At 58.6% G+C, this 20,609-nt stretch overlaps 1 protein-coding gene and 1 long non-coding RNA gene across 12 annotated transcripts in view; both read right to left on the reverse strand.

The window, feature by feature from the left end:
* The window catches only part of EBF3 (EBF transcription factor 3), a 115,018-nt gene extending 109,051 nt beyond the window's left edge, over nt 1-5,967 (reverse strand). For 2 of the 11 annotated variants that reach the window (XM_036923891.2, XM_057506486.1), the window contains exons 1-5: nt 5,000-5,965; nt 4,738-4,894; nt 4,312-4,375; nt 3,563-3,618; nt 628-701 (exon numbers count right to left, since the gene is read on the reverse strand). In XM_036923891.2, coding sequence (XP_036779786.1) covers nt 628-701; nt 3,563-3,618; nt 4,312-4,375; nt 4,738-4,894; nt 5,000-5,133 — 485 coding nt within the window. In that variant the 5' untranslated portion in view covers nt 5,134-5,965. The other 9 variants (XM_036923920.2, XM_057506488.1, XM_036923916.2 and 6 more) reach the window with 7 other exon arrangements.
* Nucleotides 5,968-15,482: 9,515 nt separating this feature from the next.
* On the reverse strand, nt 15,483-20,077 carry LOC118931098 (uncharacterized). Its single transcript, XR_005032275.2, has 3 exons — nt 18,021-20,077; nt 17,666-17,834; nt 15,483-16,055 (listed from the first exon to the last, which is right to left on the reverse strand). It is a non-coding gene; the product is annotated as an uncharacterized LOC118931098 (long non-coding RNA).
* Nucleotides 20,078-20,609: the final 532 nt, after the last annotated feature.

The raw sequence follows: 20,609 nt of genomic DNA on the forward strand, positions 1-20,609 counted from the left end.
CCTTGCGACTATATTTCACATGCCGCACATACAAAGTCAATGATGCATTTTTATTTGCCATGTAGGGGTGAAACTCTTGTGGTAGTTAGAAAAAAAACAGGTGGGAAATTGCTCTTCTGACAGAGATCTCAAGGAACGTGCGCGCTATCTAACAACAATATGAACGATGCATCGCTGCTCTGGGGAAGAGGTTAACTGACAGAATCACAATCCAATTCTCACATACACGAGCTCTATAATAAGTACAAAAGAGTTTCCTTTTTATCAATAACAGACAATTGTGTATCTCAGGATGCGAGCGCTTGAGAAGGAAGTAGTAAAATGCTTCCCGTGATCTCTGACTCCTGCCGCGTCGCCGACAGATGCATCGCCCTGGACCTGTTTTCATTTTTGAGTACATCGCAGCGACACGGCCAACATATTAATCCGCTCTGCTGAGCAGCCGGCCGCGCTGATCGTCATCACGGGGGGAAATGAGAACGGGCTCCTGGGCGGCAGCGCGCGGCCTCGGGCCGATTGCATTTCAATCGATGCCCTTCCCGAAGTGGGGTGGGGTGGTGGCGCCCGGCGCGCGTCCTCAGTGGGCGCCGCTGGCGCCGAGGCAGTCCCCGCCGCGCCGCCGCTCACCTGCACATGATCTCGTGGGTCAGCAGCACGCGGCACATCTCCGGGTTCTTGTCCTGACCCTCGTAGACGATGGCCTGCGCGGGGACAAGCAGAGGCGGGGGTTACGCGGCGCCCAGCAGCCCCAGGCTTCGCGGGCGGCAGGTGCATGGGGGCGAGGGGAGGCGTCTCAGGCCCCCAGGCCACGCTCCCGGCAGGGTCACCCCGCAGCTGGGCTGGGCCAAGGCGGCCTCTCCTCCCCGGCGCCCGCCGGGCCTGCGCCAGCCTTGGGCTCGGGCCGGAGGGGAGGGAGGCTGAGCCCCGGCGTAAGGAGCGAGGACGCGCGGACCCACCCTGGTGCTGCCGCCGCCGGCCACGTCCTCCGGCCATTGTCTACACCGGGTTCCAATCCGCGTGTTGGGAGAGGCCGATCAGAACGCGCTGCGGCTAAAGGAGCGCGTTAGAGCCGCGGGGGCCGCAGGCGGCCTGGCCCTCGCCCTGCCCGGCCACTCCCGGCGTTCCCGCCCAGGAGCCCGCGGTGGGCCGCCCGCCCTGGTCCCAGCGCCGCCCCGCGTCCCGGAGCCTGGGCGCAGCCGCCGCACGTAGCCGGGCCTGGCGGGCGCCCCGCAGGAGTGCTCGGGGCCCCGGGGCGCCTGGGCCGGGCGGCCACGTGCTCCTCGCCGGGTGATATTTGGAAAGAAAGTGCTAATGGCCAATCTGGTGTTTATTTTGAAACTGCTAACAATGATTTTTCTCGGGTAAAAAGGCAGTGTCTGTGCACACGCTCGGGTGGGTTTTGAGCAGAGGCTCCGCCAGATGGTGTGAAGCCCTAGGTGCGCTCGCGACCGCGCTCAGCCCGGCTCCGCCGCCGGGTACCCGAGCCGGGGGGCTGGGGGCGGCCGAAGCCAGCCCCACCGTCGGCCTCGCAAAAAAAGGGGGGGAGAAGGTCAATGGGGGAGGAGCAGGGGGCGGGGGCCAGGAGCCACAAGTTCGCGGAGAAAATTCCACGGAAGGGGGAGGGGAGTCCCTTCTCCAGTTCCCGCCCGCCACCCCTCCCCCCCAAAATTATCTAGAAATTACTTCCAAGGTCCTCGGCACTTACGACACTCCTCCACTTACCCGCGGACAAAGCCCTTTCTCGAGAAGGCCCGGGGCTGCCCTCCGGGAAGAAGAAGGGTCCCCGAGAGCCCCTCTCTCCAGCCTCCCTCCCGATCCTGCCCCAGCCACAGAAGTGACGGGTGTCACCGCAGGCCGGAGGGCCGCCTGGGGCTGCAGGGCGCGTGGCCGCGGCGGCACCAGCGCTTCGGAGCGCGCCGAGTGTCCTCCAGCGGATTCCCGTGTTTATATTTGATTTATTTTTTATTTTGTAGCACAAACTGAAATCCATAAACTGTCGGTTCAGCGCCATTGACTCTTTGATCAGTTACTAGTCTATTTCTTTCCTCTTTTTTTCCCCCCAGTCCCACTCAGTGAGAAGGCATTAAATGCCTTAATTTTCAGCCCTGTTTATACTGCGAAGGCACCCGGCTAAATGAACAATAAAAGTGTCCTTACAACGAAGCCTCCTCCTTCTCTATGCAACAGAGAAACTTGGCGTTGCCTACTTCCATCGACCTAATTAGAGTACAGCGATTTCCGAAAACATTAAGCCCTTACATACAAAGGAAATAAAACCGCCCTGTCAAAGACCAGCCAGAGTTCCAGAGGCTTCTCTGAATCCCACTGAAATAATTACGGAGGGCGCACCGCCTCCGTCTTTGTCAGAAAGACGGTGGTTTGCCTGTCAAGGTCTGTTTTACTCTAGTAGAAAACCACGCTGTTCCGCCGCGGCGGACACCGAAATCCTGCACGCTTGGTGCCTAGGTAAGGACAAACTTCTTAAAGGGGAAGTAAAACCCGAAAACTAATAGCCGTGCGGAGAGTGGGAAGCACGCTGCGGGGATGCAGGCGGCATGGAGTTTTTTTACTTGTCTCCCAATTCTTAAAAGTTAGCATCAAAAACCAAGACGCCACTTTCACTTCTAAGGCTGATGCCCAACTTGGAAGTATATTTTAAATCAATCCGTACCGAGTAGATTTAATTTACGGCATTGGACTTGCCCCTCCCCCAACGATCTAAGAAAATGGGGGCGGGGGTTCTTTAAAAACAACTACCCAACGACATGCCACCCAGCACAAAACCAGCCAAAGGCTGCACAGTGTCAAAAAGCATCGAAGAGCTTTTCTGCACTTAATCTCATTACTGATAGCCAATAGTTACCATAGGAAAAGTTGACCAAGACAGGTTAAATAATTTAATAAGGAGCTGCTTGTAATTATGTTATTTACAAGGTATGACAGAGGGTGGGAGAAGGGGCAGAACTGCTTCCAGAGCAATGGACGGCTTTGGGTGACCCCTGGAGCTCGGAGCTTGAATTATGGAGATGGAGGGCTGAGAGGTGAAGATGGACTAGAGGAGAACAAGGTGACTTTTCACCCCTACACATTTAACTTTTAAATCCAAATAAACGTCTCGTGTTACTAGACCATCACACTGGAAAGGAGAAAAATATGAACTAATCAAGTCCAACTCAATGGGCTCCAGACAAGAGCAGCTGCCTTTGTTACAGGAAAAAAAATCAATGAAATGATTCTCAGCAGAGAGAGAAACGCTTAAAAATATACAAGGGGGGAAGCATCCCGAAAATTTTCTGTCAAATACTAATTACCATAATTAATTAAGACAGAATTTGATTCTAATCACAAGCCATTAAAGCATATATGTCCTGTTCTAATGACAACATAAACTATTTTACCAATCGCTTCATTTATTCCAATAAATATGGAATTCTCATTAGCATGTCAAGGAAACGAAATGAAAAACAAACACGGGCGATCCATTCGTCAGTGCCCGGTCTCCGGGCCCCAGGACCACCCCCGCTGGGCAATGAAGACTAGTGAGAGCCTTAAACTTTCTCACCTGTTTGGTCATTGAATCTATGAGGCGAACATACAAATCCTGCTCCGTTCTGACTCCTGCAAGAAAACAGGGATAAATTCGCATCAGGATTTGAGCATGGACGCACCAGCACAGGAAGCCGGGAACTGCGTCCGCGGTGATGCAGCAAAACTTGGGCATGCCCTGTAAGAGGCAGGAGGAAGAACCCTGCTCCCTTCTCGTTTTCTTTCTTTCTCTTCTCAATTAAGAACCTCGAGATTCTAGGCTTTGCATTTAAAGGTGCAAGAAATTTGCATGGCCGGGAGCAGGCTCGGTTGCTACACCCGGTGGGGCCCATGTGGTCCTTTATTTTAAGAAAACAGAAAGCACCAAATGGAAGCTGAGTGAGAGTATGAACTCTTTCTAATGTCTCTCGAGGATTTTTTTTAAAAACTCCTGCGCAGGAAGTAAGTTATGCTCGGTTTATGGAGCTACTACCCCCATCTCAATAATTAACATTAATTTGCAAAATTGAAAAAAGTCACTTAAAAGTGATGTTCTGAAACCCATATCGATCCCTTTTTACTTTCTACTTCAAGCCCCACCGGTTAATCATGTGAAGTGCCATCGACTTATCGATCGTTCATGTTTTGTTTTCCTTCTATGCCATGAGAAGACTTCGTGTTTACATCCATGTCATTTTAATCTCAAAATCTTTATGTCCTTTAACCATCTCGGAAAACGGGAGCGAGCCGGGCGAGCGCGGGCGGCAGGCGGCAGCAGCCACTTACCGTTGCTGTAGAGCAACTGGAGTTTATAGTGGATGCCGTTGTTGGTTTTCTCGTTGTTGGGCTCCTGAAAGTAACGATAAACAATTGCGTTTAGTGTGAGCCGCGTCCGGCGCGCCCCCGCGCCCGGCTCCCCTCCACGACCGAGGCCCCCGGCCTCACTCGGGGCGGCGTTCCCGGCTCGGAGCAGCGCGGTGATGTCACTTTCCTGCGGGAAGCCCGGCGTCCTCCTCGCCCCAACGGGTCCGGGGGCGCGGAGAAGTTGCGCAGCGCGCGGCGGGCCCGGGCGGCCGCACGTGGCGGCGGGGGCGCCGGGCCCAGCGGTCCCCGCCGCCGCCGCCGAGGGGGGCACTCGGGCCACCGCGCCTGGGCACCGCCTGCCTCCCGCTTCTAGAAAGATGGAGGGTGTGACCGTGTGTTCGCACTTACTTTCTCTTTCTCCACAAAGTCCACAAAAGCGGTCCTTTCGATCTCCACCGGCTGCCCCTGCCTGTCGTAGAGCGCCAGCACGAAGTGGAAGAAATTGGATTTCCGGAGGTTGGAAGGCGGCTGCTTCTCGAAGTGCGCCCGCGCCAGCCCCACGCCGCTGCGGGAGGAAAGAGACAGCGGCCCGGTGAGGAGCGCGGCGCCGGCCGGCGGCGGGGACCCGGCGGGGCCGGGGCCGGGGCGCGCGGGGGCGGCCGGTACGTACCTCTGGGCGGCCGTGTTGGCGTCCACCACCCCCGCCGTGTGCATCCACGAGCGCACCGGGTTCATGCCGCTGCCCAGCGGCTCCTCCTTCATGGTCGTCCCCCCGCGCGGAATATTCTCCTGAATCCCAAACATGAAAACTGCTGGCGGCGGCCGCAGCTCCCGGCCGAAAGCGCTTCCGCGAGCAGCGGCGCTCGGGGCTCGGCGGCAGGCGGCTGCCCTGGCCGCGCTCGCCCTGCTCGGCGCCTGCGGGTCCGGCCCGCCGCCGGCTTCAGCCCGTCCCGGGCAGGGGCGACATACACCGGCAGCCCGGCGCTCCGGACGGCCGGGGGCGCGGAGGCGGCGGCGCGTCGGAGGAACAGCGCGCGGTGGCCGCGGCGGCGGCTCTTGTTGTTGTTTGCAGGCGCGCTCAACGTGGTGTCATCCTAGCCGGGCGGCGTCCGCGGCTGCAGGACACTGCGGGATCGCCCGCTTCTGGCGCGGCCCGCCTGCTCCAAAGACAAATAAACGGGGCAGTGAGTGCCGCGGCGCAGTCCCGGGCGCAGGCGGGGCGCGGCGGGGCCTGGAGCGGCGCGCGCAGCGGACGGAGGCGCACAAAACTCAGCCCTCTCTCCCCGAGGAATGGACCCTTTCCCGGGAGCCAAAACTCGAAGCCCCCGGGAGCGGCGCTGTCAGAGGGTGACGTCGGGGGGCGGTGCCTGCGCCATATATGGGAGCGGCCGCCCCTCGCCGCGCCCCTCGCCGCCGCCGCCGCCGCCGCGCTCGCCGACTGACTGCCTGACGGCGCCGCGAGCCGGCCCGAGCCCCGCGAGCCCCGCGAGCCCCGCGAGCCCCGCTGCCGCCGAGCGCGGCCGCCGCCCCCAGCCACGCGCCGCGGCGCCTCGCGCCCACCCGCCGCCGAGGAAGTTACTACTCGCCCAAATAAATCTCGAAATGAAACAAACAACCGGTGCACGACAGCAGCTTGGCCCCCTTAGTACCTCCCTCCAAATCAGCCACACGCTCAAAACGCGGCGGGGAGAGGGGGCAAAATGCCGTGGCGCCCCAAATTGCCCAAACGCGTGCATACGCGCCAGGGGCCGCGGCTCACCCTGGGGCGGCCCAGAGGGAGACATGGGAAGGGCGGGCAGGCCGCGGGGAGGGGGCCGGAGGGGCAAGCGGCGGAGTGGGGGCGGGGGGCGGGCTCCCTCGTCAAGGCGGGGCGCTCGGTTCAGGCTGCTTTCTAGGCAGACCTAAGGCGGCTGGGGGGCCGGTCTGCCCCCGTCTGGGCCTCGCCGGGCGCGCGTCTTTTTTGCCCCGGCGGAGGCCGCAGAGTGCCGGGCTGGGGACCCACGTCGGAGGCGGGCTCTGCCAGCTGCTCTCTCTTCCCCGGTGGCCACGGGAGACCCCGTCCCCGGCCTGTCCTCAGGCGCGGCGAGTGACAAAGGAGACTCCGGGCTCTACGGGCGCACAGGAAGCGCGCCAGGCCTCTCCGGCGACCTGGAGCCGGGTGTCCGGCTACGCGCCCTGCCTGGTGGCCAGACCTCCCCGGCGCCAGCCGCTCTAAAAGCCGGGCGGACGCCGCAGGCGCCTGCGTCCTGCCCTAGGTGCCGCCGGGCCCGGGTGAGCGCGCGCCGCGCGGCTTCCCGACCTGGTTTCGAGGAATCGGGAGGGCAGCGGGGCGTGGGCAGCGCGTGGGCCGGGCTGCTGGGCTCCCGCGGCGGGTCGGCGCCCAGGTGCACTGCCCGCCCAAAGGACGTCTGCGCGCCGTGGAGCAGAGACCCAGGGGACCTTCGGGGTGTCTCGGCGCTTCGCTGCTGAGAGAAATCGGGCCCTTCTGATTAAAACAAACGACGAAAAAAGGTTTCAAGGTGCAAGTGTGTTGTAGGGCAGCCTTTTTCCCCGCCGACTCCCTTTTTTCATGAATTGTCAGTGTACGCTAATATTTCAATTAATCGGGAAAATCGAAGTCCGATTTAGGTTATCTGGAGATCCCCACGCCTCTTGGAAGGGGTGAGAAAAAAAGATGTGTTGGAAAGCAATCTATTTTGCTGGTGTTGGGGGTTAATGACTATTGCCAAAGATAAGTGAATTATCAAAGCTGTTGCGCCAGTCCCATCTCAAAATCCATTACGGTGCCGGCCGTCTAATTAAATACGTAAGTATAATAAAATCATATTTTATGACTATTTGAGGGTAATGAGATTAGTCTTTAGAAGCGATCGCCACATATTAAAGATGCCACTGTCTATAGAATGTTAATAACCTTAAATCAAAGTGTATGGAAACTATTCACGATAAATTAAAAGGAAATTTCTGTATCCCTAATAAGCCCAGAGCTTTCCACACACAGCAGACCGAGTGCAGGAGGGAACACTTGCTTCGTGGAGGGACAACGCAAAATAAAGTTGGCCATCGGCGGAGGGTGGGGTTGAGAAATGGCTTTGTCTCTCTGCGTGCTTAGCTGCTTCGGGGGCTCACGCAGGGCGAGCGGCCAGGCGAGAGTTATTATCAGAATATGCAAAGTGCCTTTTCGGGAAAGATGAAGTTGGAAATAGGAAACAATGCTTCCTTTGTAGCACACTTCCTAAAATGCCCAGCCTGCGCTGGGGGTGCTCCTTTCTTTTCGCTAACGAAAGTATCATGCTTAAAATCATTTACAGTATCTTTAATTCAGATTACACGCGCCAAGGCGATTTAAATCTGATTACCAAATTAGAAGGTTTAAAAACAAATCCTTCTAAATCTGATACTGTTGACTAAAGAGGGAAAAAAAGTTCTATAAGCCCATCACATAAGGTAACGATCCTGCCCCAGAAAGAAAAGGGGTTTTAAACCTTTTTGACAACAAATGCAGCTGCCCCACTATTTTGGACGATATTAAGCGAAAATGAATGCAAATCTGTGTTCAGCAGCCATCTGGCCCGAAATGGGGGAATCAGCTGCTCTCACAACAGGCTCGGAGGCTGAATCCATTTCAGCTCATTTTCTAGATCATCTGGTCCCGCACCCAAAGCGTGGAAAATACGGTCTTTATCATTCACCAACTTTATCTTTTTTTGTCAGTCCACTGCTGGCTCCGAGCTGTGGGCACAAGGACGCCCCAACCCCGCGGGTCTGCACATAGGCCTGCTTCAAGCGGTCTGGGAGGGCAGCCCCCTCGACCACTGCCACACCCCCACCGTACCCCAGATTTTCGCTTTAGTGGGCGGGAGCAACAGCACCAGGTCCGACCACCCAGGCCTGGGAGGCGGGAGGGGACTGCAGGTCAGTTCCTGGAGGTCCTGCGATGCTGGGAGAGCGTCCCGGGGCCTGGACCCCTCCCGCGAGGCCCTGCCCCCGCCCCTCTCCCATTCTGGGAAACTGGGGGCCGCCAGCACCCAGGCAGGAGAAGCCGAGGTGGGGAGCAGGCTGACGCTTTGGAAGTGGCGCAGGCCTGCCAGGGCCGCCGGTGCAGGCTCCACTCACAGAGCGCTCCCAGGGGCCAGACAGACGCCCAGGGGCCGGGCCGGGCGGGGCCTAACCTTCGCTGGGAACCCCGCGGGCCGCGGCGGCGGCAGCGACCGCTTAGGACCCCCGCACTCAACGCGATTTGCACGGGTGGCCCCCTTGCCGCCGCCACCTCCTCCCTCTTGGAGGGTGGGAAGTATTCCTTTTGTGCGGATTTACGGGGAGAGGCTTCAATGAGCCCCCTCACATTTGCATTTAAATAGCGGCATCAAGCGCTTCGCGTGCTACACACCAGTGGACTCCCAGATGTCACGCCGGAGTCAGTCAGATGGCCAGTGCCCAGCTGTCCTCCCCACGTCGTACCGGAGCAGGCAGTGACCTTAAAGAGACAGCGCCCGCCGCCCCTGGAGCCCTGCTAGGAGAACGGCGTGCGGGGTGGCGGGGGCGCTTGGTCGCTGACCCGCTGCAGCAGCCCAGGCCGGGCCGGGCGGTAGCACCGCCTAGAGCCCTCACCCAGGCCCAGCCACCCTCGCTGCCGGCCGCGCAGCGCCCAATGCCCATGCTGCCGCGCGCGCCAAGCCCCTCCAGCCGCGCCCACTACCCGTCCGTGGGAGGGCGGGGGCTGTTGCGCGCGCCAGGCCTGAACTTCCCCTGGCACCTCCCCAGTCCAGGTGCTCCGTGGCGCAAGGCCTGAAAAGAGCGATCCGAGCTGGGCCGGCCTCGGAGCCACCCAGAAACTTGGGCCAAGCTGGGGTCCCTGGGAGCAAAGGCCAGCCGCGCCGCCGGCCCCGTGTCCTGAGCCCTCCGAGAAGACCACTTCTCGCTCGCGGCCGAGCCCGGGGAGCCAGCCGACCTCCCTACCAGCCTTCCAAAGGGTAATCAATTGCATTTCCAGCGTTGAGAAGCCCGGGCCAGGGGTTCCTGGAAGCCGACTCCCCTGAGAGATCCAGGGCGCGCGGCACGACACCCTTGGAGGGCCCGGGGCCTCGGGCCCCGGCTGCGCGGCCATGCCGCCCAGAGCCCCGGGGAAAGGGCGAGAAAGCCAATGCGCCGCAGGCCCGCGGTTCGCGTTCCCGCTGCAAGCGCTGAGCTGCAGACGAGGCCCGCCCCCACGTCCTCCGCGCCCGGGGGTCACGCTCAGACCGTGCCGGCTACCCGGCCTCCAGCCCCGCTCCCGCCTGGGGTCAGAGCCCGACGCCGCGCACAGGCAGGGGTCGGGGAAGGGGCAAGAACCGGGAGGTAGGGAGCCAGTGCTCTAGGGCCCCTGCGAGAAGGAGGCCATAGGGGCCGGGAGAGCTGGAGATGAGGGAGTCCCGGGGAGGACGCCCCTAGACGGCCCCAGGAACTGCGGCGTAGGGTGCCACAGCCACGCACTCACAAACCCTGCCCATCCCGGATCAGGGACGCGGCCTTTGAGTGCCTCCGGGGCTTTGTCTTGCGCCGCGGGGTCAAGCCCGCCCGTGGGTCGCAGAAGGCCGGGCAAATAAGGGCTCCGCAGTCGGGCCACCCAACCTGTTAAGCTGCGCACAAGGGGCCCAGCCAAGTTCGCGTGGGTTTAACAGGCCCAGAGCTCATGCCTTCGCCCTCTCCGCGCAGGGACAGAAGCCGAGGGACCCTCGGGAGACATGTGCTGACTGAACGCAAGCCAGGCCGCGCATCCCGCCCGCTCTCGGAGGCAAGTTCCTGGGCACCTTGCCCTGGGCACACAGGGCGCAGTCTCGGGCTCCTCTCCCCTGCACTGGAAGGCGGGAGGTCTGGCTGGATTCACACGTAAAAAGCTAACACCGACGGGCGTGAGGCCCCTGTTCTCTGCATCGCCCCGCACCCCCCTGTCCTTCTGTAAGGCTTACGGTTCCTGAGGCCCGACCCCGGCGTACCGAGAAAGCTTAGTTCTGCAGGCGAGAATGTGCAGGAGCCTCCTGCCGAAGCGGCCAAGTTTGGCAAACAGCGCCTCCTGGGGAGCGGAGAGCAGAGTGCCGCCGCGCAGCCGAGAACTAGCCAATGAGTCTCCCACCCACCCGGGGCAGGCGGCCGCCGGGGCTCCTCTCCCGGCCCCAGCAGCTGGGCCGCGACTCCTGTGCGTCCAGTGCTCCTCGGCCTCGTTGACCCCGTGACCCGGGAGCGCGCAGAAACGTCCACCCGCCGCCTGGCCCTAATTGTCGCCCACTTATCTGTGCAAAAGTCCGGCTAAGCCAGGCACCGGGAACAAGGCGGGGGTGGTGAGCGCCGCGCCCACACCCTTACTGTAGAGAAACCAGCGCTCCAAGTCCCTGGCACCGTGGGCGGCAGTGGACACCACCCGAACCTCGCTCGACCATCTCCCTGGAAAACCCAGGGCTCTCCAAGCTGGGCAGAACACGCCGGGGCGCACCTCATCTCCTGCAGCATGCGAAATTATAAAGGAACCAGTTAATTACTGTGTCCTTGTTCTAACTTTTCTCTGGTCCCGTCGGTCACTTTGGCTGACCCCACCCTTATGGGTCAGCCATGGGGGCTCTTCAGCCAGAGCGAAAATTCCAAACCAAACATTTGCATTCCACCAGCCGGTCTTTTCTCCCAACGCACCTTGTAACCTTACAAGATGCCTCTCCGCAAAAAGCTCGGGAGGAGCAACCGATGGGGAAAGACAGCTGATGTGTAGCGGGGCCCCTCGAACCCGAAAAGGCGCAGCGATTTAACAACGAGCTAGTATTTCCCGAGCTGCTTTCGGCGGCGCCCCAAGGCAACCCGGCAAGTTGCGCCAGAGCCAGTGCCCCGACGCGGATTCTGCGCCCGCCCGCCCCCGCCAGTTTACTAAGCAAACTTTTCCCGGAGTGGTTTTTGGATCGAAAGACGCGCAGAGTGCGCCCATCAACACCCAAACAGTCTCAAACAGTAGAAACACGGATTGATCGGAAATTTTCAAATATTATAATTGGCTTTAATTAAACACAGTGCGTTCTAATTAACTCTGAAATTTTAGCATGCTTTGGGACACTGGTGTCTGATTTGATATTGTCAGTCCAGATGTCCTAATAAAATTCAATCCTCCACTCAAGACTTCAATAGTCACTAAGAACAAAATGCAAATGAAATGTAAAACCTAAAGTATCGCCAAAGGTATAATCAAGAAAGGTGTCTCAAAACTTCTCACTTTTTATTACGCAGTAGTTAAAAAATGCATATTACATCCTAACAAGACCTCTCCAGCTCACCATAAATCTTAACTCTTTCTTGGGCGGAGACTGGAGTGCCCTGCCACTGGCTTTAAAGGTTAAGGAAGGGGATAGCCAGACCCCACGACATAATTGAATACCCTCATCTGTTAGCTAACGGAGCGCAAAAGTTTGCCAGTGAAACTGGTTTGAAACACAGGTTGATCAACATCGGCAAAGGAGTTTGGGTGGTAGAGAGCCAAGGGGTGAGGGTGAACGGGATGGCACAGGGCTGACGTCCTCTGTTGCGGCCATCCTCGGCCACACCGTAACGTGTACACAGCCATTCCCGCGTGCAAAAGTGGGGCGGAGGATGGCAGCGGTCCGCCGTGGGCGCCCGCCCGGGGAATTATCTCGGCTGCGGGGACCGCGACTGGCTGGGAGAGAAGGGACAGCACACCGCCCGTGGACATAATGTCAAACCGTCCCCCTTTCCCACCCGCACAAACCCTCCGCCCACGTCAGCACGACTTCTAAGGGGTCAGAGCCTGCGGACTGGGTCCGGCGGCGCGCAGCTGCGGGGCGGCCCCTCCAGTGGAGCCCCGCGCGGTTTGCTCAGGGGGTGCGCCTTTAGCGACACATTTGGCCGCGACGTGATTCTTTACCAATCCGAGGGGCTGCTAAATTTACAGTCCAGAATGAGCCCTATTAAAAGGAAGCTATTCCCACATTAAACATGTGTATGTTTTCCATACTAATGGAGTCACTTAAAGCTGTTGCTAATTTTAACTTTTTTAAAAGGCCACACTCCGGACATTTGCATTTTCTTTAGGATATTGAAATGAAGAGAAAAACTGCTGGGCGGCGAGGCTGCCCAGGGCATAGCTAGGGGCCATGCAGAAATAAAAACAGATAAAGAAAAGAAGAAAGAAAGAAACCCGCTTCTCCTCTAGACTATTAATAAGCAATTTGTCCCGCTGAAATTTACATTGCAAAGCGGAGCTCGCCGGCAGCCGCGGCGGCTGGGCGGGCGCGGGCTGGAGCGGTGCACCCCGCGCTGGGCGGTCCTGGCCGCCCTCGGGGCGCTATATGGGCAGCTTTGAACTTGGGGTCCTTGCCTCCGCGTGGGCGACCCTCACTCCACCCACGCCCATCTGCTCGCCAAAGTGCCCCGCCTGCGCCGGGAAAGCGAGGACTTGGGGCAGCGCGGATGCCACCCGGCCCGGGCTTCGGCCTGAATGGGATCTGTAAAGAGGAACCCCGCGGCACGCAGGGACGCCCCGGACTCGCGGATCTCCATCCGCCCCCAAATATTGGCCAGACCTTACATTTAGAATGCCAACAGTAAGCTTAATGTTTTTCCTGCTGAATTCTGCTGCTCTGATCCAAGTCAGCCGCAAGTGCGGACGGAGACCGTCTCCGCGCCCTCCCCCTCGCGCCACAGCCTCCCCGCACCGGCGTCCCCGCCCGCGCCCCCGCCCGCGCGCGCCCGGCGGAGCCGGCTCCCGAGCCTAGCGTGAGGCCAGGGCGCCATCTACGGGCGCCGCCGCCTTCCTCTCCCCTCCCGGAACCCACGGCTCCTCCCTGCGCCGCCCGCCGCCCGCGCTCGCCCAGAGCCCGCGCTGAGATGCCCGCCACTTACCGCGATTACCCGACGCTCCCGGTGCCGTCTGGCTTATGAAACATCGATTGCTAGTTATGAGAACTTTTAAGCACTATATTAAAACTTTTTAAATGAAAGCGCTCTCCTGCCTGCAATTTTTAGGCACGCGATTTAAAATAAATGAAATGTAAAAGATAATGCAATTTGATTTGTTAGTCTAACTCTGCGATTTGAGACTTGATGTCCCCCAAGACCAGGCGAGCTTTCCCCTTTTATTTATTTTTATTAAAACATCAATCTGCGCTGGAGCTGGGTGAACTCGGTTTCACCTGGAGAACATAAAATTCTCCATACCAGAGAAATAAGCACCTTTCATAAATCAGCGGTATTCCTGACACATCGATCAATTTTTGGTTGTTAATCCGAAAGGAGGAGTTTTAATTGCTTCCTGCATTCTCGTCCAGACGGCTCTGCGTTTCGACCTTTCCCTCCCTCCCTCCCTCCCTCCAAGGGTCTCACTTTTGTATGCGGGGGAGGGCGGAGATTGAAAAATCCTGAGTCCTTCCACGGAATCTCCGGAACCCCCAATACCCGCCTGCACCCGTGCGTGCTCCCGCCGAGCCGAGGGCCCCGGCAAGCGCTCGCCTCCCTGCAGCCCTGCCAGGCAGGACGCGAGGAAAGGCACCCGGAGCCCGCGAGGCTGCCCAGGCAGTGTTAGCCGGGCACCGAGACGCTGCCAGGGCGCGGCGCAAAAGTTCACTGCAAGGCCAGGCCCGAGCGCCGCCCACCGCCCTGGGCTCCGCGAACCCCAGTCCCACCGCGCGCCTCCGCTGCAGCGCCCGCAGGCGAGGAAAGCGCACCGCGGCCCGGGAGGCGCCCCTGCGTGCGCACAGCGCCTGCCCGCGACGCGCCAAGTTCAACTTTGCCGGCCCGTGGCCTCCGGGGGCCGCAGGCTGGGGCCGGGCGGGACCCCCGACGGGATCGCGAGCCAACCCCGTGCGCTTACCTGAGCCGCTCATTCGACGGGCGTCGCTGGGTGCCCGCCGCGAGGTGTTGGCGGCGCCGGCGGCGGGCCGGGAGGGTGTGCGGCCCGGCGCCTTCCCATGTTCCCACCTCCCCCCCACTCCCGGGAGAGCCCACGGGCCGGGCCGCGAGCGCGCCAGTGCGCACGCGCCGCGCTGCCTTCCACCGCGGGAGGCGGCGGCGGCGGGCAGGCGGGGGCGCGAGGAGGTGCCCGCAGGCGGTCCCGCGGCTGGGCTGCCGCCGCGCCCGGAGCCGCAGCTGCTCCCCGAGCTCGCAGCGCGGGAGGGACCACAGGGCGCTCCCTGGGCCGGGTTCGGGCCCCTCCGCGGGGAGGCCTTTTCTAGGACCGGAGCCCCGCTCCTATTTCGGGGGACTGGGGGTGTCCATAACCCGCCTTGTCCGGGAGAGCACGCCAGACCCGGGCGGGCCACCAGTCCGGAAGCGGGGCCTGGGGCGGTGCGAAGCCGTCTGTGTAGGCGCGTGCACTCTCCGGGGCAGAGGATGGCGCCGGGACCCCCGGGCTTTTTTGCTAATGTTAGGTGAGGGCACAGCTTCCCCTGGGTCTGCATGCTGCTGATAACCTAGTGGCGGCACGCTACTGCCAGCGCTTACAGCGGGGGCCGAGACCCACCAAGGGTGGGTGGAGAGGGGTGCTCCCAGACAGCCACCGAGAAAGAGGGCGCCTGGCCCGCCCCAAGAGGGTTCTGCGTCCAGCGCACCGTCAGCTGACGTGCTTCGGCTGCTCTGGGAGAATGAGGCCAGGCCGCCGGACCACCCACCGCCTACCCTGCCTATGGTGCTCCCCAGCAAATGACCAGACGTAGGACCTTCGCCGTAAGCATCCAGAGGGGCTGCAGGAGTCAAGAAAAGGGGTCGGGGGGCATGCCCTCATCTCTGAGCTGCTGGCTGGCTCTCGGCTCTGTGCCCTGCCCAGTGGCTGCTTATTTTTCTTCGCATAAACCCTTTTGTGAGAACCTGGTCCTATCTCCCACTACTATTCTTATCTGCATTCCCAAAACCTAAGTGCAAGGTCGATACCTGAATACATACCACTTTCTTAGCCCCCAGGTTTTTCTCCAAGCAGAAAGCACCAGTGTGTGGGACTGTGATCTTCCCCCTACCCAGATACCTCTGTTTCTGGTGGATTTCTTGACCCTAGGTTGGCTTTGTACTCTTTATCTCAACCTTTTATAGTGAAAGTTGAATGTGCTGAATCATGAAACTTGACTCGAAGGGAAAAGTTATTTTGGGCCATTTATTTAGTAGAAAGCACTCTAGAGAATGCAACCCAGAAATGTACTTTATTATGATAGCTTAATGTAAGGGAAGAACTAAATAACGAATATTTCCCCTTTGTCATCTTCACTTGGGAATCATTTTTAATGCGAGCCAGCATGAAACCATTTAAGCAATATACAATATTTTAAGATATGAAATTACCCATGTTTTTAATAGCAACTCACATGTATTGGATGTTATGTGCCGGGTGCCTGAGACAGGCAAGAGTTCAGAGAAGCTAAGGGACGTGTCCAGGGCACACTGTGCGGAAACGGTGACTCCAGCCCCGTGCTGGACCTCAGAGCTGCGGCTGCCACTGAGTGGTGCCCCTTCACTGCTCTCCTTTCTGCATGAATAGTTGATTAGGCTGGGCCCTGCTGCCAGCGCAGAGGCGAGCAAGGCCCTGCCCTCAAACAGCTTGAGCTTCGGGTGAGTGAGGCACGTGAGAGTAACAGGAAACAGCTTTGTGGTGTTTGTGCTGGGAAAGGCCTGACAGATCTGCCAGTTTAAGCCCAACTCTCTCGGGCATGTAAAAATCAATGTCCATTTCATCCATCGTTGTCCGCATATGTATGCTTTGTCACTGGCCACTGTACTGGGAAATGTAAATTCACAATCAGTATTTAAACCTGTTTCAATATTTACTTTTATCTCTTTACCCATAACAAGCATTGTGTCTTGTGGCCCCTGCTAACCAGCCAGCATTTTAGGTGTGAGACGGGGCGGGGATTTAAGAGGCCCAAAGAGCCATGCTGGCCCGGGGCACAAGGGGAAACAGCAGAGGTGAGACTCAGCCACCCACCTAGAAGTCAGAACTTACTCCTGGGCATTTTCAGGGGACAAATGGTTTCAGTGATTGTGGGTGTGTCCCATTCTGGTGGGAACCAGGACCATACATGGATACCCTGGCCCCTTCAAAACTCCTGGAGTCAGGGTCCACCTGTTCTGGCCTGTTAGTTCTTAGCACAGAGCTGGGCACAGGTGTGGGCTGAACAAATAACTTGAATTAATACAGATGTGATTCAGCTTTAGAGACTTTGTACTATTCAAAATTTCAAACCCATACACAAGTTCTACAAGTGGAAGAAACAGCTCTTCTGCTCAGAACTTTGCCCTCTTTCCGCACCTCTTCTTCATTTCCTCTGTGTAATTACAGTGTAAGTCACATGATACTGATTATCTGCCGCTTCGTGGCGCTCTCCTGTCAGTGCTTAAGGGAATATAATGGGTGACTCGGTCTCATAGTCATTCACGGGGGAGATCCCTGGGTTGGAAGCCCTTGTGCTCAAGGCCCATGATTCACCAACTGGACATGGGAAGATGGAGATGCTACGCTGAGTGGGTGAGTCCCGTGGTCCCTGACGCCCTCACAGGCATGTACCCGTCTCCTTAAGTATGGGCCTCTATATTCTTATTTTTCATCCTTCCGTGTATCTAAATCCTTGGAAGTCAACTTTTTTAGACCTACAGCATGTGACTTACACTTTAATTGCACAGAGGAAACACTGTTGTATACGGACGGCAGTCAGCACGTTAAACACGGTCACCCCCAGACTAGGAATCACATGGGGTGGTCTGTGGAAGAAGTTCTCCCAGGGAGGCAAGAACAGAGGGGGGGGCGGGGAGGGCTAAGCAAGGGTCCCAGAGGTCCCCCGGACTTTGTGACTTTGCAGACCCTCCCATCACGTCAATGCCCCACCCCCGCCCTTGCCCTTGCGCTCCTTTGAGTTTGGGTTGGGCCACGTGAATGAGCTGCTTTGGGCCCTGGACATCAGCTGTCCTGGGAGATGTTCCCGCTTCTGCTTGTATGCCTCTGCCCTCGCTGTGGGATCATGCCCAGGCCAGAGACCGGGCGTGGAATAACAGATGACCCAGCCCAGGGGCTCTCCGGCCCAGCCAAGGCCATCCTGGGCCAGCTGGCCCACAACGTGTGAGGGAGCCCGCCAAGATCAGCAGAGACTCCCGGCCGCCCCACAGCTGTGGCAGATGTGTGACCCCCCAACCCCCAACGCCCCGGTAGCACGTCACCATCTGCTGCAGTGGGCTTGTGACTTATGTATCTATGCATTGTGGCATAGATACCTGGAACAGGAGGCTCCCACCTGGCCGCTCAGGGTCCTCCTGGCCTGAGACGAGGGAGCCAGACCTTCAGATTCCTGTGCCCAGCAGTCACAGGCTGCCCGGCGGAGACATGGCTTACCTGGCACTTCCGGGCCTCACAGCCTGAGGCAAAGCTTCGTGGTTTGGAGTCCATTGCAAAATCCACTTGATAAAGCAGCTCAGATGCCCAACACCTGGATTTCTACTATCCAGTAATCGTGCAATGATGGGGATAGGGGAGCCAAGCGATGTTCCAGCCCCCAGGCCAGCTAAGGAGAGAGGAAAGGTCACACAGCCCTGACTGAAAGAAAGCAGTGTTGCTTCTTCTTGTGAAGACCCAGGTGAGCCCTTGCAGACGTCGGACGTACAGAATGGTGACATAGTTAAGGGTGTGTTTTAAGCCACCAAATTTGTGTCAACTTATCATAGCAACAACAGACGATGAATATGCCCACCTTTGAAGCCTGGAGGTGGGGGCTCCTCACTAACACCATGCAGCCCTCAGTTGTTGCCATGGTAATGCTGCTAATGAACCTTCCCCAGCGTGGCAGCTCCAGAGAAGCCAAGCTTCCTCCCACGTGCCCCTGTGGGGCAGCCAGGCGGCGGTGCGGGTTCTGGCCCGCCCACGGGGTCCCACCACGTGTGGCTCCAGGCCGAAAGTTCCGTTCAGGTCTGTCCCACAGGTCTTCTGTCTCTGGGGCCAGCCGCCCCCAGGCCTGTGCCTCTGTGGCGATGGCACTCTCCCGGGTCCTGGGCTCCTTTGGGGGCCTATCTCACGCCCTCCCGAGAGCTTGCAAAGCCACCTCTGGCCTTCAGAGGGGCCAGTTCCCACGACGGGGCTTGACCTGGAGGCAGAGGCCCATGCTCTGGCCTTCCTGGTCTCCCACTTCCCTTGCTGGCTGTGATACCACCCCTACACCTCATTCTTGCACCTTTCCCGGGGAGCTGACCCCAGGAACTCCCCATGAGAGAGTGACGGACCCTGAGAGAGCTCAGGACAAGGTAGGGCCCTGTTGTAAGCCTACAGAGTAAGGAAGCTGGCCTCAGAAGAGATGTCTGGACAAAGTGACAGGAGTGTTTTTGGTATTCAGGAGCCCCCAAGACCACATACGTAGTTTATACTAGTGGAATGACTCAGTGGGGGGCATGTCATGTGAGTGGCCGGTCGGGGCTTTGAGCCCATGATGTCAGTCCACCTCTGGGGGCGGGGGGAGCTGGAGACTGAGTTCCACCAAGTGGATAAATCAACTGGTCCTGCCTGTGTAATGAAGCTTCACATAAAAACCCTGGACACCAGAGCGCAGTGGGCTTCCCGGCTGGCACCCTTGGGGCACCCTCGGGGCCTACTGTCACATATTTTGCCGGAGGGGTGCTGTGGCCCAGGACTCCGTGCAGAGGTCACCGGGCTCCGTGCTCAGCTGCCCCTCCCACTCTGCCATCGGCGCCTCCCTTGGGGCTGTTGCTCCTTCACTGCTTTGCCTGTAATAAGCAGGGTGCGAGTGATTACCCTTCCAGAGTTCTGTGAGTCCTTATAGCACATCAAACCTGTGGGTGGTTTGGGGATCCCCCCTGAATTGGGCAGACCGGGCGGAGTGGAGGGCCATGCCCTTAGCCTTGAGTCTGGCTGACTCCAGGTAACCCAGCCCGCCCACCGACAGCAGGCCTGTAGCGCCTGGTGGCTGGGAAACAACCTCTCTCCCCGAGGCAGTCTCGGGAGGCAAGTCAGCTGGGCTCTGTGTGGATATGACCCCAGAGGGAGGCTCTCGGGGCAGCACCCCATTCCTGGCCAAGCCCTGACCACACCCCAGGGGGAGCAGGCCCTCCCAGTGGGGCAGCCCAGACCTCCAAACCAGAGTCTCTTTTACTGGCCCTTGACCTTGGGTGACTGACTTAGCCTCCCAGAGCCTCAGCTGACTCATTTACAAAGTTGGGGTGATGATGGAACCAACTCAGGGTGCTGTTGCTTGGAGTAAATGAGATGTTCCAGGGTGACTTCGGGCACAGTCAGTGTGGCCACTGTCCCTGCTGTCAGTACTTTGTGGTCATTATCTCGGTCAGCTTCCTATCCCCTGAAGTGCCTGGTGGATGTCTCCTGTCTTGTTTTGGGGTTGTTTGGTTTCCTGTCTGCAACTTTTCCCTTCCCTGACTCTGTCCCAGACTCCCCTCACACACCCAGGATGAGCCATGTAAGACTCTTTGTTCCAAGTGGCAGAAAACCAACTCACACTGGCTTGGGCAGAGAAGAGAATTTTTGTTTACTCATGTAACAGAGTATTAGTCTCAGAAAAGGCTGGATGTAGGGGTTAAAATGATCTCGCCAAGGGCCCCGTCCATGTCCTTTGGGGTTTCTGTCTCACCCTCGGGCTCCACTGGGAGGACCAACAGCTCCACTTTCTCCCTCATGGTACCAGAATTGCTGCCACAGCACCGGAGCATACATCCTCCATCCCCACCATCCAGGGGAAGCAGAGGCACGTCTCCTCTGGCAGTTTCCTCCTAAGAGAGAAGTTGTTTTTCCTCCCCTAGAAACCCTTGAGTCTGTTGGCTCAAACTGGGATGTGTACTCATCTCTGGAAGCAACATGGCTGAGCACAGAGAAGGGTGTCTTCACCAGGGAGAACCGGGCACACTGGTGGAAAGGCCGACACATGTGGACTGTACAGTGCCTTCATGCCCAGGGATGACCACTGACTGTTGCTTGCATGGACATTACCATGAAACGAGCAACAGCTCTGGCTAAAAGGGGCCCCTGTCCTGAGCATGATCAGGCAGAAGCTGCAGATTGTTCCAGAATGGTTCCAGCTTTGTCTGTGTGGCTCCCTGGCTCCAGGGTGACCACAGGCAGAAGCAGACCTGTTCTGGAGGTCTGGAGGCCAGATGGACATCACCAGTACCAGGAAGAAGGCTACCCAGCCTCCATACCTTAGAGTGGGGAGACGTACATCAGCCATACTGGGATTTTATGGATAATGAAGAGGTGGTGAGGGTCAGCGGGAAAGAGCTTTGGGCATTCTCTCCGATCTGTCCTCCCACTGGACAGAAAG

Source organism: Manis pentadactyla, chromosome 8 (assembly GCF_030020395.1).
Source record: "Manis pentadactyla isolate mManPen7 chromosome 8, mManPen7.hap1, whole genome shotgun sequence".
NCBI lineage: Eukaryota > Metazoa > Chordata > Mammalia > Pholidota > Manidae > Manis > Manis pentadactyla.